Source organism: Pteropus alecto, unplaced genomic scaffold (assembly GCF_000325575.1).
Source record: "Pteropus alecto unplaced genomic scaffold, ASM32557v1 scaffold67, whole genome shotgun sequence".
In the NCBI taxonomy this organism is placed as follows: Eukaryota; Metazoa; Chordata; class Mammalia; order Chiroptera; family Pteropodidae; genus Pteropus; species Pteropus alecto.
The window spans coordinates 6,317,304-6,333,044 of NW_006441061.1; the positions used below are offsets into that span (position 1 = coordinate 6,317,304).

Genomic DNA, 15,741 nt, shown 5'->3' on the forward strand with positions numbered 1-15,741 from the left:
TGATCTTCACTCTGTCGGGCTGGGCGGTGGGCGGTGGGCAGTGGGCAGTGGGCACGAGCAGGGGCAGAGGGTAAGGGGAGGATCGTTTGTGTGCCGTTGGGGAATGCGTGATCGTGTTGCTCACGTGAGCGCTGCTCAGCGGATTTTTCGAGTCCTCGAGAAAATGAACGTGTGTCTCTGAGAGGTGGGCCAGGAGGTTTCAGTGGGCTCTTCCCTTGTTTTCAGGACTCCGACTTCAGCTTGCCGCCTGGTTCCACCCCTGGTCCCGCGGGGAATCCAGTTGTCAAGCTGCAGGACGCCTTGGCCAGTAACGTGAGTCTGGTCTTCTGCCCCAGCTCTGTTGTCCCCGTTGACAGCCTGGGAGAAGAGAGCCCCGTGCGGCGCCCACAGCTGTCCCCACTTTGGGGTTGGGCAGACCTGGGCTCGAGTCAGGACGCCGTTCCTAGTTACTTACACGTCTTCCGATAACCTGCTCAGACGTCCCATTCCCGTTTTGTGGTCTTAGAATGGGATGATGTAATTTTTAAGATTTGGTTTATTTGGCACTCTTCGATTTTGTGTTCTTCCGAGGCCCGTGGTCACGTGTTTGAGAATGCTGGGCTAAGCTCCTTTGCTCTGGGGTTTCTCCGAACCCCTGCACTCTGCTGGTAGGCAGAACGCGTCCACGGGGGAGGGCCTAGTCGTCGCGTTCCCCAGCACGTTACCAGGGACCTGTTTTTCACAGTCTCCTGGAGGTCTCCAAGCCCGGTAGTGCTGTCTGCGTGCTGGCAGCGAGGCGTTTGTGTGACACACACACAGCTGCCCGTGCTGCAGGGCTTGGGCTGCGGGTGTGGAGTGGCTCCATGGACTTTCCTGTGCAGGGAACTGACGGAGGCTGCTGTGAGGAGACAAACTGGTCTCGGCAGCCAGCAGCTTCATCTTGGTGGTCTTAAGTGCATATGAACAAAAAGGTGTTTCGTGACACGTCTTGCTTCTCTATGCCTGTTGGTGCTCCATGGTTCCCTGTACCCCCACCAGGCTGGGTTAACGCAGAGTATTCCCATCCTCCGCCGGGATCACCACATCCAGAGGGCCATCGGCCTCTCCCCGATGTCCTTCCCCACTGCCGACCTCACTCTGAAGGTAACGCCAGCCCCGTCCCCTCGGCCTAGGTTGTGCCGCCCCCGCCTCCTGCGGTACCTTCCCTCACCGCTCCCTCGCTTCTGCAGATGGAGTCCGCACGCAAGGCCTGGGAGAACTCACCCAGTCTGCCGGAGCAGAGCTCGCCCGGCGGCGCTGGCTCGGGCATCCAGCCCCCGTCCTCTGTGGGCGCCTCCAGCGGGGTCAGCTACAGCTCCTTCGGCGGTGTGTCCATGCCGCCCATGCCTGTGGCCTCCGTGGCACCTTCCGCTTCTCTACCAGGTATCTCCCCCACAGCCGGCTCTGGGAGCCGCCTCTCAGGCGTGGGGCTGCGCCCTGGACACCCCGTTAGGAGTCTGTGCCCGTGGGGTGTTTCTGGGCTGGGTGATTATGGGTTCTCCCGGGCCGCAGGTAGCTCGTACTTCCTGCTTCCCTGCTTTCTGTCTCCCCTGTTCTGGGGCGCTGAGCCTCGGGGCTGGCGAGGCGCCTCCCGCCTCCCGGAGAGAGGAGCAAGCAGAGACTGGGCTTTCAGTCTGACTCTGGGCACGTGCGGGGGGCGGGGGGGGGGCGTGTTGCCTCCGGCCAGTGAGCAGCTCGGCTCTGAGGCCTGGCCCCCTGCTGTGTGAAGTAAGCCGGGTGAGATGATGGCATAGCCACACCCACAAGAGGAGGCCTCACCTGGGAAGTGCTTTGTATCAGCTGAACCCCCAGTCAGTGGCGGCCACGTTCACCCTTACTGTCCCCGTCTTCGTTACTGTGTCGGCACCCGGAAAGAGAGGCTGGGGGTTTCGAGGGCCCGGCTGCCGAAGTCTCAGTGATGCGGTTCCAATAGATCCTTCTGACCCTGCACTGTGGACTCTATAGCAGGGGGATGAAGAGGGACGTGACTGAGAGACCGCGGCAGCCCTCGCTTCCAGGGCCGCCCTCTTCCTGGGCCCGTGCCGCGGCCTGTCCAGGTTCCCTGCTGGGGAGCCAGGGTGTCGTCAGTGGGCCTGGTGCTGCAGGAGCACCGGGCCCACAGACCTGATCGTCTTGTGTCTCCTTGGATTCTGTCTCTAGGCAACCACCTGCCGCCCCTCTACCTGGATGGCCATGTGTTTGCAAGTCAGCCCCGGCTGGTTCCTCAAACGATACCTCAGCAGCAGAGTTACCAACAGGTGATGACAGCAAGCCAGGTGGGCTGGTGGGGCAGGGGGGAAGCGGCACATGGCACAGTTACTTTCTTTGTTTGTCGTCCGTCTCATTTCCTGTGTTCCTCACACATACTGCCCAGCACCTGGCACGTCATGGCAGCCACTAAACGTTTGTTGAGTGAATAAACGGGAGATGAGGAAGAGGAACGGAGCTCAGCACCCCAGGCGTTGCTTAGCTTTCCTTTCTCAGCGTTCTCCTCCCCTGGGGCCTAGCTGGGGGATCCGCTGAGATGGAATTCTCTTTGGTGATCAGGTACCCTTCTGATGAAGAGAAGAAAGGCCTAGGCTCCCAGGCATGGATGCGTTAGAAAGAGGTAGTTTTAGAAACGAGCAGGTACTTGTTTTCATGCAGGATTGGCATATTTCCTGTGCTGCAAGGGGATGATTTCCGGAGGCCTCCCTCTGGAAATTGGTGTAGGGCCTTCCGAATGGTCCAGCACCCCCAGACTCGTGTGCCTGCTCAGACCGGGACGGTGGAGCTCTTAGCAGGGGCGCTGCCTGGAGTGCAGCCTCGGACGAGAGGACAGAGGGCTCGGCCTGTCCTGATCTCTTTCTGAACACGTGTGTGAATATGAGGCTGTTCAGCAGCGTTTTGGTTCTCGTATAACTGGAGCAGACTGCGTGTGTGCGCACGTGCGCTGTCCGCCACCGTCGCGTGTCTGAAACCCACCTGTGGACGTGCATAGCCAGGGTTCGTCCTCGCTGCTGTGCAGGACCCAGCAGAGGGGTGCGCCGCGCTGCGGGCTCGCTACCCGTGTTCTGCTTTTTCCCAAGAGCACAGGAAGGACACGCTTGAATTTGCATTTTGGGCAGTGTTCCAGTTGCCACATGGAGAGGGGCTGGGGAGCGGGGCCGGGGAGGAGAGGGACAACCTGGAGGCCCCGCAGTTACCTGCTTGGCTCCCCGACAGGCCGCCGCTGCCCAGCAGATCCCGCTGTCCCTTCACACGTCACTGCAGGCTCCCGCCCAGCTGGGGCTGAGGGGCGGGCTCCCCGCCTCCCAGTCACAGGAGATCTTCAGCTCCTTGCAGCCCTTCAGGTGAGGTGGGGGGACCGAGGAGCCAGCAGCTCACAGCCGGAGGTCCAGGCCTGTGTGACCTGTGACCGGTGCGCTTTGTCCTGCCGCTGCTTCTCACTTCTCCGCTTTGGGGCGGGGGTGGGGGCAGTTAGTTACTTAACAGTTCTTAATAACTGCGCTTCAGGAGAGCCGGGGGGCCTGACCCATCCATGCCAGGCCGTGGTTTTCTCTCCACCTCATCCTGCCCCCTTCCCTGCTTCTCTGACCTCTGCCCTCCCCACGCCTCCCTCCTTCCACTGCCTTCGGTCTTCTCTTCCACTGTGTCTGACGTCCGTGCTTTTGGCATCACGTGAGTTTTCCTGTGCTTTATACATCTCGGATGTGTTTAATCCAGTGATGCTCAAACCGTGGTCCCTAGACCCATAGCATCGGCAACATCTAGGAGGTGGTTATAAATGCACGTTCTCAGGCTCCCTCCCAGACCTTCTCAGTCAGAAACTAGAGGTGGGGCCAGCAGTGTGTTTCCAGAAGCCCTCTGGGAGTTTGTTGCAGGCCCGAGTTTGAGATCTCCTGGTGTACCCACGCACCTGACCCCCGACTGTCTGGCTGGCTTTTGCAGATCTCAGGTGTACATGCACCCCAGCCTGTCACCGCCCAGCACCATGATCCTCTCAGGAGGCACAGCCTTGAAGCCTCCGTACTCGGCGTTCCCCGGCATACAGCCCTTGGAGATGGTGAAGCCCCAGGCCGGCTCACCCTACCAGCCCTTGAGCGGAAACCAGGCCCTGGTCTACGAGAGCCAGCTCGGCCAGGCTGCCAGTCTGGGCGCCTCCCAGATGTTGGACTCCCAGCTCCCACAGGTCAGGAGTCGTTGCTCCCACCCCCGAGCTCTAGGCCTAGCTCCGTCATGACGGCCCTTCCCTTTTCTCCGCCACGTGACTGGTTCTTGGGCTGCTGGAGCCCGGGCAGGTGCTCGGCCTCTTCTGAACAGGGCCATCACCTCTTTATCTCCACAACCCGGCTCCCCTAAGGGCACGCTCTCCTGCGGCCCCTCGCACCCTCGGATTGTGGGGCTTGGAGATGGGGAGAGTGTCTTGTCTGCAAACCCGCTGGTGCTGCCCCGTTTTCCTGGGAGTATGTCTTCTGGGCCTGAATTTGAGTCCGGCAGGCTGTCCACGTCCCTGCTCCAGCCTCTAGTACCTGAAACCTGACTTATGCAAACGTCACGTCGAAAACATTTTTTTCCTGGTCCTTTATTTTGTCCAGCCTATGTCATCCTTGGGTCCCTATTTTTCCTTATACTGCCTCTGACCTTTCCGGTCCTGTTAGCTCCATGTTTGAAAAATATTCAGAATGCAGCCATTTCTTGTCCCCTCTGCCCGTACCCTGTCCAGGCTGCTGCAGGAGCTTTCCCTCCTGCTCTCTGCTTCTGCTTTTGGGCCCAACGCTCCATTCCCAACACAGCAGCTGGGGCCCCTTCGAAACAAGCCAGGCCATACCTGAGCCAGCGCTCCAGAGATGGCGGCGCCGTCCTCGTCTCTGCCCTGCACCTTGCTGTGCATGAGGTGGAGCGTGGGGCCTCGAGGTTCTGGCTGCCACGTGTCTCAGTGATGCAGTCCCAATAGATCCTTCCGACCTGCCACTGTGGACTCAATAGCAGGGAGATGAAGAGGAAAGTGACTGAGAGACGAAAAGTGGCCCGCCCCGACCCCCGTCCCAAGAGGCTGCAGGCCTCCCCCTTCCCCTCACCACACCACCGTGTTCTGGACATTGGAAGTGCCACTCGGCCCTGTGCTTCTGCCATAACGTGCTTCAGGAGCATCCCGGGGGGCTCCAGTTTCGTTCTAAAAACCCCAAACAGGACCCTGTTGAGTCCTGTCTCCTGTGACCTGTGGAGGCAGAACAGCAAAGACTTGCTGCTCGGAGGGTACAAAGGTCACTTCCTGCGCAGCTGTCCCCGTCTGGGGCCTGTTCGAGCGTCGCTTCCTGAGGGCCGTCCCGACCTCCCCTGCCTCCCCTGCCCCACGGGGCTTGCTGTCTGCACTCTGCGCACACTAGCCGTGTCCAGCCCGTCACTACAATGCCACCGCGTTTCTGGGTCTGACAGTTCCTGGCGCATCCCCAGCACATTGTGTGTATTCAGTGAGCCTTTGTTGGACGAAAGCAAGAAGCGCTGGGGCCTTGGAGAGGAGCCGTCCCTCACACAGGGTGGCCAGGGTGGCGCTGGCCGTCCGGCAGGCTCAGCCCTGTGGCTGTCTCGCCCAGTGACAGGCCGCCCCTGCCGCACTCTGTAGAGCGGCCAGCTCCGCTCTGTGCGATGGCCCCGCCTTCATCTCTCTGAGATGGGAATCTGAAGTGTAAGGTGCTTGCTCTTGGGCGTGTGTGTAGGCAGTGGTGTGTGGCCTCCCCAACGTCCATTCCTCCTCCTGACTGTCCCCATTGTCCAGCAGCTGACGATGCCGCTGCCTGGCTCCCAGCTGCCTCTGCCCCGGTATGGCTCCGGGCAGCAGCCCCTGATCCTGCCGCAGTCCCTCCAGCTGCCCCAGGGCCAGAGCCTCTCGGTCGGGGCTCCCCGCAGAATTCTACCCCCCGGGTCCCAGCCTTCGGTCCTCCACACCAGCAGAGAGGTGAGCACGAGCACGTCCTGCTGCGGTCTCGGAAGGGTCCTTGTCGCCTCCGCCCTTTACGTTAGTCGAGGGCCATTGTGGCAGAAAACGCCAGAGGCCTGGGTGCCAGCTCCTGGCCTCAGCACAAAAACGTAGTTCTCGATCCCATGGCCAGCCACACAGACGAGCTCAGGGGTGAGCCCCGAGCAGAGGGAGGGTGGGCGTGTGCAGTCCACGCCCGAGTTTCCTCCCCTCGGCCGAGGTCATATCTGTGGAGTCTGTTTCAGGAGCAGGTCCCCGTAGCCACGTTGCTCCCTGGCTCCTGGGGGCTCTGCTAAGGGTGGCCTCTGCGGGTAGAGAGATCATGGTCTGCACACCCGGCCAGTGCCCTGTGGTGGTGCCCAGACCACTCTCCCCACCCACTTGACAGAACCACTGGATGGCGCTGCTTCCAGGGGACAGCCCTCAAGCCCGGCCTGCGAGGGGCGTGGGGAGCTTGTTGACCCCCACACTCTGGAGATTCTCTTGGGCCTCGTCGGCTCTGCCCGGCGGTCAGCGAGGGCCGGGCTGTGGAGGGTAACTTCTACTTTGCTCTCTTTAGTCCTCTCAGATAGAGATGAAGGGCTTCCACTTTGCCGACAGTAAACAGAATGTTCCTTCGGGAGGCTCCATGTCGTCACCGCAGACCTACAGGTAAAGAGCTACCCTGGGGGTGGCTGCTGCAGAGCTGATCGGCCGCTGTAGATGGGACACTGGTTCAGGAGCATCCGAGGGCCCCGGGAGGGCAGCACAGAGGCACTGAGGCTGGGTCCCCTTCGCAGGCCGATGTGTCCTCCTTGAAGCGTCAGTTCTGGGACACACCCGTGTTGTGTTTAACCACGAGAAAGTCAGGAATTGGGAGAGTGGTTTTATTTTTAATCATCATAAGGTGCTCTGGAGCTTTCTGGAAAGGTAGGAAGAGGAATGGCTAATGTTTTGATAGTGTTGGGACTGACGCTGACTGCTCACTGTCTTCTCAGCAGCTTTTAAAGGGTTCACTGGCTGAGAAGGCACACACCTGAGAGGGGAGGGGCGTGGCCTTTCCCCAGCACCGGGGCCCTGCTCTGGCCTCTGGCCTCTGGCCTCTGGCCTCTGACCCTGCCAGGACTGGGTGCTGCGGGGCTTGCGGGGCCGTGCCTTCCACAGGGTGAGCTGGCACCTCCTCCGTGTCTGTCTCCTCCTCCAGTAACTGCCCCAGGTCCCGTGACTGGGTTCGGAGGTAGCTTCGTATGAACTGTTCTGTTGAATTACTTAACCACGTGGAGAGGTCAGAGAACCTCTGGTTCCACTGCCCCTCCCCCGCCCCAGCGGGAGCGTATGCAGGCGTGGGAGGGCAGCACACTGGCTCTGGCCCGAGGGTTGTGCATTTGGCCCTTGTTACACATGGGACGTTCTCAGACATGTCTCCTGTGTGTAAGTGAGTCAGACCGCTGGCTGGGGTTTCCCGGGAGGGGTTGACCGCGAGGCTGCAGAGTGCCACCAGGTCCTGGCGGATGTGGAGCTCTCCTGCCAATCAGGTCACCCTCTCCCCTTGCCGTGGTCACTCTGGAGTGTCGGGGCCGAGCCCTCGTCTTCCACATCCTTCCATCCTTCTAACTGCATTTCCAGAGAAAGGCGTTGCTGTGACTTTTTCCATTTCACCATCTTTTCTGTTCTTACCTTCATTGTGTTGGCTTCCCTTATTTTTGTCTGTTAGCTTGCTGTGTTTTCCGATCCTGGTTTTTACATAGGCCAAAGCGACAGAGCTGTACGAAAAGTACATATAGGCAGCAGCACAGAACAGTGAGTGTAATTTGAAAGACAGAAGCTTCCAGTTTAAACAGATGCTGTCGTTCCTCTGCTGCCTTTGGCCGAATCGGCAGCATCTGGCTTCAGAGCCTTCCTCAGGCTGGTCCAGAAAACGGAAGCTCATGTAACAAGCCACCTGGGTCCACCTAGTGGGGGTGCAGGGGGTGGCAGCGGCGGAGACTTTTTGGGAAAACAGTTCTTAATTAGCAGCCTTTGTTTTGTTGGTGTTTCATGGCGTTTGGGTGAATTGCCGTGTCTTTATAGAGAAATGTTTCCCAGGTCTTCTGGAAACGGCTTCTGAGGCCTAAGAAAGGCCCCCTGGGGGTGCTGGATGGGGCCGGCCTGCAGGGGTCCTGCCCGCGGGGGGCCCTGCCCCTGGGCGTGGGGCATGGGCAGTCTCATTGTCCGGGGCCCTGTCGAGCTCTGCACACAGCACGCCTCACGCTTTTGGATCATGGAGCCTGTCTTTTTTTTTTTTTTTAATGTAGCACCTAATTAACACCCCTGGGAACCAGTGATCTGGTCAGTGGGACACGTTCTTTTCAGGGTCTCTCCCCCCGCCCACCAAAAGTGAAGGCTAGAATGAACTCGGCATGACTCTTATATCAGGGTTAGACCTTTTGTCCGCTTATGGAATCACGTTGGTCCACATCCTCCAGACCCCGAGAGATGGTCAGTGTCTGCCCACAGCAGGGACCCGGCCTCTGCTCCTCGGGTGCATCGCCGTGGGCTGCGATGGCAGCGACGGCCGCCCTCACCCCTTCTGCACTCTGGCCGTCTGAGGTCCTTGTTTCCCTCCCTCGGGAGGTCCGCGAGCCCAAGCCAGGGCCGTCGCACCAGGCTCGGCTCCGCGTCTGTGGCTCCGCGCATGTTCTCACCCCCTGCCTTTGGTTTTTTCAGGCCTAGCTCTGCTAGCCCCAGTGGGAAGCCCTCTGGATCAGCAGTTAACATGGGCTCTGTGCAGGGACACTACGTTCAACAGGTAGAAAACGGCTTTCCAGCCCCTCTAGCCCTGGACGCTTAGGCCCGTCCCCAAGCGCCAAAAGAGAAGGGACAGTCCAGCCCAGCCCATTTGAGCGCTCCTCTCATAAAGAGAGACGTGCCCGAGCGTTAGAGCACGGGGCCAGAGCCCAAGCCCGATGCCTAGCGTCAGAGCACGGAGTCTGAGCCCGATGCCTGGCGTTAGAGCTCGGAGTCTGAGCCCGATGCCTGGCGTTAGAGCACGGAGTCTGAGCCCGATGCCTGGCGTTAGAGCTCGGAGTCTGAGCCCGATGCCTAGCGTTAGAGCACGGGGCCAGAGCCCGATGCCTAGCGTTAGAGCACGGAGTCTGAGCCCGATGCCTAGCGTTAGAGCACGGGGCCAGAGCCCGATGCCTGGCGTTAGAGCACGGGGCCAGAGCCCGAGTCTCTCCTGGCGAAGGCGTTGCTCCTCCACGGCATCTGGATCCTTCCTTGTCCTGTGGAGAAGGGAGGATGCAGTGTCCTCAGAGAAGGTGACGCTGGCAGGTGGACTCTCCCGCGTTGCGATTTGGGCTGTGAAGGCGCCGGGCCGGGGTTAGGTCTGTGGGTCAGCTCTGGAAGCCGGGGCGTGTGTGTGCGTGCGCGTGTGTCGTGCGCCTGCTAGCTCTAGAAGTGCTGTGTCCGTGTCTGTCTGGGCTGGGAGGGGCAGCAGGTGGAATGGCGTCTTCCCGTTCCATGACGGAAGGTGTTTCTCAGTGTCCTGGCCGTCAGCACTGGGCTCTCCACTCTGAAACGCGGCGGGCTCCAGGGCTCAGGCGTGTCGGGCGTGGGGTTAAGAAAACAGCGTTCCTGGCTGGTGGCCGTGGAAGGTGGCCTGCTCACGCCCCTCCTGCTGGCATTTCCCGGAGGGTCTCCGTGAACTGCCCGGACCGAGCTTCTGAAGCTTTCTTCCGGGGTTCGCACTGCAGTGTGGGGGCGGGGCCGAGGCTGGGCCTGCGATGCCCCCTGTGCAGAGCTGAGTATGGGGCCCCTGCCTGGGCATCTCGAGGTCACGCTCGGGTCCTGGGGAGAGGTCTTCACAGAGTTTGTGTCGGGAGGGTCAAAGGTCTGGGAGCACCCAGGCTCCTCGCAGGTCGGTCCCCTGGGGGCCTGCGGTGCACTGATTTGAAAAGGTTCTTCCAGCGGCCGCATGTGTGCTGCTACCGGAGATCCTGCTGGCATCACGGGGTGCTCCTCAGAGGACCCCGTGTCTTCCCGCCTCTCCAAATCACTGCACTCAGTGCCCGCAGGAGGGGACAGAGCAGTGTCACCCGTGTTCCCCCCTTAGAGCTGCTCTAAGTCCGCCCTCGACCGAAGGATGGATTTCTCAGAGTGGCCTTTCCCTGTGACTCAGGAGCAGGAAGCGGGTGGCGGGGACTGTTTGTCCAGACAGCTGGCTCTGCGTATGGCTGACTTCTTTGACCCCTCTCATCTGTCCAAAGGCAAAACAACGAGTGGATGAAAAGCCCAGCCTGGGAGCCGTGACCCTGCAGGAGGCCCCCTCGGCCGCCTCCCAGATGAAGCGAACGGGCGCCATCAAGCCTCGAGCAGTGAAGGTGGAAGAGAGCAAGGCCTGAAGGTGCTCGGCCGCGCCTCGCCCCCGAGGACAGTGCCGCCACCTGCCGGGCACAGCCGTGGGCTCGGCCATCTCAGCAGATGCCGCCCGAGCTCTGGCCCGGACCGCGAGGGCTCCCTTCTCTCCGCTCCGGAAGCCCCGCCGTCCAGCCAGCCTGCGCCGTGGGTCTGTGGCGCTGACCCGCTTGCTTCCAGACGAAACAGACACACAGCCGACGACCCCCCTCGCGCCCCGCTCCGTGCTGACAGTGCCGGCTCGAGCCCTCCCGCCTGACCCCCTGCCCGCTCCTCAGCCGGGCGCGTTCCCGGCACCGCTCCCCACTCCCGGTCCCCGGCACAGTGGGTCGGCCCCTGGGTCTTCTCAGCTGGAGGATCTTTGTTTTAAAAAGCAGCTTGAGGTTTTTACAAAGGGGAAAGGAAAACAAAACAAAACACGAGCTACGCGTGTGCAGCTGGACTTTTGTACGTCGTTTTCCGGCCTCGCCTCGGCCCCCACCGCCCCAGCAGTTCCCTTCCATCTCTCTCCTGTTTATTTGACACATCACTGCGATACCTTAACAGACGACGTAACGGGTCCCCTCCTGCTCGCTCCCTGTTGTTTAAGCTTCGAGGGTGTCTGTGGAAGGAGGAGGTTGCCTGAGACACCTCGGGAGCTTCCCGGTGTCCAGCGCATGCTTCGAGGCAGTGCCGTGAGGGAGGTGAGCTGGGTCGAGGTCTCAGCTGGTTCTAGCCCGTGGCCTGATGGCCGCACAGAGCCTGCGGGCAGCCCGGTGAGGTCGACGATGTTTTCGGCGTAAGAATTACACACAATTTCTGTCCTGGACTCTTCTGAAGCCAGTGGCTGTGCTCTCCTCTGGCCCTGGGGCGTGTCATGGAGGCACCGAGCCGCCGGTGTTCTCCGGTTCGGCCTGGACAGCGTGAGCTGGCGCCGCCACAGGCCCCGTCAGCGTCTCTGCTTGTGGGGCTCCGGCACCCACAGGGGCTGCTGTCACACGCGCTCCCTTTCCTGGAAGCCTGTCTCCTCCCTTCTTCCCGACCCTCTTTCTCGTCCGGATCCTCCTGCCCCTCCACCTCTCACGCTCATTTCTAGAAACCATGAGTAACGAGTGCACGGACAGCGGTGTGGCCAGGGCCTTGGCAGGTGCGTGGTCTGTGAGGCTGTAGGGAGGGCTTCTTCTTTCTCCTTTTCTTTGCTCCCAGCAGCAGACCGGGTTTTTGGGACAGCAGGTCTGAGTCGGGCAGTGGGGACAGCATCAGCCTTTCCAGATGTCTGGGGCAGGATCCACGGGGTTGGTGCGTTGCAGGGCTGGCCGTGGTTCCAGAACCTACCGGGCAGCCCTGGAGGAAGGCCGCCTCTAGCAACATGCTGGTGTGAGCCATTCGATGCTGTGTCACTGTTCGTTTTTTCAGCAAGGACTAGGAGGAAATCGTGTCCGATTCTGTCATTCCGAGGAAAGGGAGGGGAAAATTCACGTTTTGTACTCGCTCTTCAGAGTAAGCAAGCAGCCCTCCGTCTGGAGTTGCCACTGCCTGCGACCGCCAGTGGTTCCGCGAGGACCTGGCTGGGAGGACGGGCAGCAGGCGGGTGGGATGTGCCCCGCAGAGTCCACCCTCCGTGTGCCCGCCGGCGTGTGACGGCCACTCGGGCTGCGGTTTCAGCCGTGTCCGGTGTAGAGAGCCGTGCGCTGGGGACTGTCGAGGCAACTTGAGTGCCGCTCTCCACCGCTTCGAGGAAGTGGGGGACCACCGCCCTGCAGACGCTGGCCCCCGGCGCGGCCTCTGGAGGGGGCCAGTCGTCCCCAACGACGCCCACTGCTTCACCTGCAGCTCAGCGTCCCCTCCTTGCCTTTTTTTACTTGCTTGTCACTTTCTTTGTGCCGAGTCGTTACTCTGAAGGGCCTTCTGAAGGGGCTGCCCATGCGACAGAGTGGCCCGCTCCCTCCCGTCCCCTGCGCTCACCTGCTCTGCCCCACCTCTGCGCTCTCCCGCTCCATTGCCCAGCGCCCCCCGCAGGAGCCACGCACGCTCACCGCTGCCTGCACACTTAGGAACACGGCCACACCCCTCACACCTAATTCTGGTGTGCACTGTCAGGAGGAAAAAAAGTTCTCTCAGTTTGAAATTGGACAGAACAGTCGCGGATGCTGTTACAAACTCAAGACGCGCCCTTCAGGTGACCCTGCCATCAGAGTGACAGGACTTCCTGTTCTCCAGCCCTCTTCTCCACCCTTGTATCTTCTCCTCCCACCCCAATGAAAACAAAACACTAGAATTTATTTATATGTATTGATGTTGTAGGTCTAGGTGAAGAAAAAGTACACGTTTCACTGCTCTATTTATATATGACGTCTGAACCACTCTGTGCAGGAAAGGCCAGGAAATTGCATGTGAGTTTCAGTGCGTTCACCGCCTCTGTGTGCCCGGGCCGCAGCTCCTCCCACTGAGATGCAGATTTTAAATTGGACTCTGGGGACAGGGCCGGCCCAAGGCCTGCCCAACATCCCATCCCTTGGTCTGAGGAAATGCAGTGTTTAGTGCAGAGATGTTTCAAGGTGCAATATCTCTCTTCCTTTCATGTCGTTTTAGAGCCAAGCTCAAGGTAATAATAGGACTTAGGGTCTTATTTTGGTTTCAGACCCCCATCCTCAGAGCGCAGATCCACGCCGAGGCCTCTGCCAAGATCCCTTGGGGCCTTTGGCAGGAACAGGTAAAAACCCACACTTAGGTTTTCTGCTGCTGAAATGGGGGTGGTGTCAGAGCCCTCCCATACACCTTTGCCTGCTAAAAATGCCCTCCCTTCTGAAGCTGGCAGCTTTGCCCTGGCCATTGATGGTGCAGCCTGTTGCTGGGCAACCCATGGCCCTGCAGTAGTGTGTGTCCTAAGTCAACTACTCAGTGGGGTGAAACCCCAGCGTGTGGAGTCGTGTATCTGAGAAGCAGCGTCCACCCACTGCGGACTTCTCTGCCAGCTGTATTTGGTCTGGTTTTCTTTACTGTTGCTTCCCTTTTTTTTTAATCCACGTTATTTTCAAACTGGGAATTCATACACTTCTGGCTCTGAGTTCCTTAAGGGGGAAAACAAAAGACGATTCACATTCAGAAAAATCTGTCCAGTTCCAAAGCCGTGGTCATTCCAACCACTGCCCAGAATATTGGGGTCTCTTGTCTTTAAACGCCAGCATCTGTTCTCTCCAGCTCTGCTCTCGCCCTCCTCTGGGTCTGCCTTCTGGATGGTCGACGGGGTTTGTGACTGATGTGAGCCAAGGAGACTGAGGGTGTGCACATGGCCGTGTTCAGAACTGGCCAACGGAGGCAGCGTGTGGCAGATTGGTAAAGGTCGTCCCCCGCTGATGGGTTCCCCTCCACCCGGTAGCTGCACGTTTCTTCTGTCTGTCCCTTATCACTTGCAGAGCAGCCTGGGTTAGCAGATCTGTTGGAAATTGCTTTTGACTACCAAGGACACTATTTGTGCTTTGTCGTGTTCTGTGATGAAAAATGCAGACTTCAGAAAGCCAGCTCTTCTTGTTTGAAAATGTGAGATGGACATAAGACAAATAGATCACCGGGGACAGGAGTGGCTCAGCTTTGGGGTCAGACACTGTCCTGTCTCCTAGCCATGCTTTCCACTGGGACCACCAGCACATATTTGGCTAGTGATCTTCAAGGCGTATCCAACCTGCTGTTCACCATTTCCCCACCCCAGTCGGTGGCCTCCAAGATGGTAGCATCCCCAGGGCCCTGTCTTCAGCATGTTATGAAGCCTCGGAGTGGAAATTCCTATTAAGCCTCTGTGTGGATGACTTTCTTCCATTGGTTAAAGGGGATACTGTACTGTAAGCTTTTGACCTCATGCCTTGCATAGTAAAAAGGGTTTGGGGTTTTTTTGTTCTTGACGGGGTTTTTTTATTTTGGCCTTTCCTCTTTGTCTTTTCACGTAGACCAGATATTTGAAAGGGCAGACGATGGCTAAAGGTGTAATGTGCAGCTTGTTTATACCTTATTTTGGGGAAGCTTTTACCTTGGATGGGACATAGAATCATGGATTCACCAGGCCATGGTGGTGGCACCCTCACCCTTCACCCTCCCCTCTGGTTCAGTACCTATTGTTTCTCCTTTCAAATATGTGATTGTACTAGCTCTTTCCATATGAAAGAATTCTCCTTATTTAAATAAAAAAAAGTAAAAAAAACTAAAGCTGAACATGCTTTCTCAGGCTGTGTGCTCCTAGATTCTGTCATTTGACTAGAGAGACAAATGGCAGTTTTCGTTTGACAGTTTACGTGGACGGTGGGAGTAACTTGGCCGCAACACCTTAAAGCAACATGGGGGCAAGAGATTGGAACCTGCGGTTAAGGTTCATCTTCCAAATAGGTCAGCGCATGCAGTCCCCGCCCTCTCCCCTGTGGATGGTATTGACGGGGTCGGTGACATCTGCCTGGCCTCTGCTTGCTCTCCCCACACTTCCCAGGAAAGGTGAGTGGGTCATTAGAGATGAGCATCTTTGTTGTGTTCCGTCCAGTCTCCTGTTTTCCTGTTCTGCTGGACGTGGGAGGGGTGTTGCTGCACTGGGGTCGGAAAGAGGACCAAGCCAGGCATGGGATAGTGTAGGATCAAGAGCTTGGATTTGGGTTCAGGCAGTACTCAGTTCTGCCATCTAGCGGTGTGACCTGGAGTCACTAACAGCAACGAGGATTTTTAAACAGTGCCCACCCTATGGGGTGGTGCGGGTTCAAAGAGGTAACTTAGCATAGCGCCTGGCACAAGTTAAGAATGGAGGCAACTCACACATCATCTCCCAAGCAAGTTTAACGCTTTCCACGAGAAAACCCTGCCCCCCACCCCGCCCGCCTCCGGGAGATTCCTTTCAAGCCTCTTGAGTGGAAGAACGGGACCTGGGCATCTTCCAGCTCCGCCACCACACCCATGTGTTAACCGGTGTCATCTAATGCTGGTTTGCCAGCGTGAAAAGAATCCTTGCGAACCGTAAAGACCCGTAATTCCAGTTATTAACTCTGCAGTGGCTTTTTTGTCCATATTAAGATGCACGTAGACGAGCGGGTCAAGAAGAAGTGGGGTTGGAGAGAAGAGGCGTCCTGTAGGTGACCCGTCCCACTAAGGACGCGGCAGTGCATCCCCTTAACCTAAGGTGCAGCGTCCGGCGGCAGAGCGGGTCCGGACAGGCTCGCGGGACACAGTGGGTCCGCGCCACACCGAGCAAAACGCGGATGCGGCCCCTGCTTCAGAATAAACTTGTGTGTCCGGCGCGCACAGGAATCCCGGGACGCCAAAGCCGTTAACACCCGAGGGAAAGGTCGCAACGCTTAACGAGCAGCGAGCGACCGGCGGAGCCCGCGTGGCGCCCGCGACTGCGCACGCGCAGGCCCCGCCCAGTGCGCACGCGCAGG

The 15,741-nt window shown here is 58.9% G+C and overlaps 1 protein-coding gene and 2 non-coding genes across 12 annotated transcripts in view; all 3 read left to right on the plus strand.

Annotated features, from left to right (window-relative positions):
• Positions 1-14,536, plus strand: part of PRRC2B (proline rich coiled-coil 2B) — an 80,214-nt gene extending 65,678 nt beyond the window's left edge. For 4 of the 10 annotated variants that reach the window (XM_015594194.2, XM_025051177.1, XM_015594193.2 and 1 more), the window contains 10 exons: positions 226-312; positions 1,018-1,122; positions 1,209-1,401; positions 2,179-2,294; positions 3,223-3,350; positions 3,949-4,189; positions 5,777-5,956; positions 6,537-6,628; positions 8,663-8,744; positions 10,204-14,536. In XM_015594194.2, coding sequence (XP_015449680.1) covers positions 226-312; positions 1,018-1,122; positions 1,209-1,401; positions 2,179-2,294; positions 3,223-3,350; positions 3,949-4,189; positions 5,777-5,956; positions 6,537-6,628; positions 8,663-8,744; positions 10,204-10,338 — 1,359 coding nt within the window. In that variant the 3' untranslated portion in view covers positions 10,339-14,536. Of the gene's footprint in view, positions 1-225; positions 313-1,017; positions 1,123-1,208; positions 1,402-2,178; positions 2,295-2,565; positions 2,627-3,222; positions 3,351-3,948; positions 4,190-5,776; positions 5,957-6,536; positions 6,629-8,662; positions 8,745-10,203 lie in introns of those variants that run through there. The other 6 variants (XM_006918068.3, XM_015594195.2, XM_006918069.3 and 3 more) reach the window with 6 other exon arrangements.
• LOC112484843 lies at positions 1,929-2,014 on the plus strand. The gene has a single exon (XR_003048251.1). It is a non-coding gene; the product is annotated as a small nucleolar RNA SNORD62 (small nucleolar RNA).
• On the plus strand, positions 4,932-5,017 carry LOC112484842. Its single transcript, XR_003048250.1, has one exon. It is a non-coding gene; the product is annotated as a small nucleolar RNA SNORD62 (small nucleolar RNA).
• Positions 14,537-15,741: the final 1,205 nt, after the last annotated feature.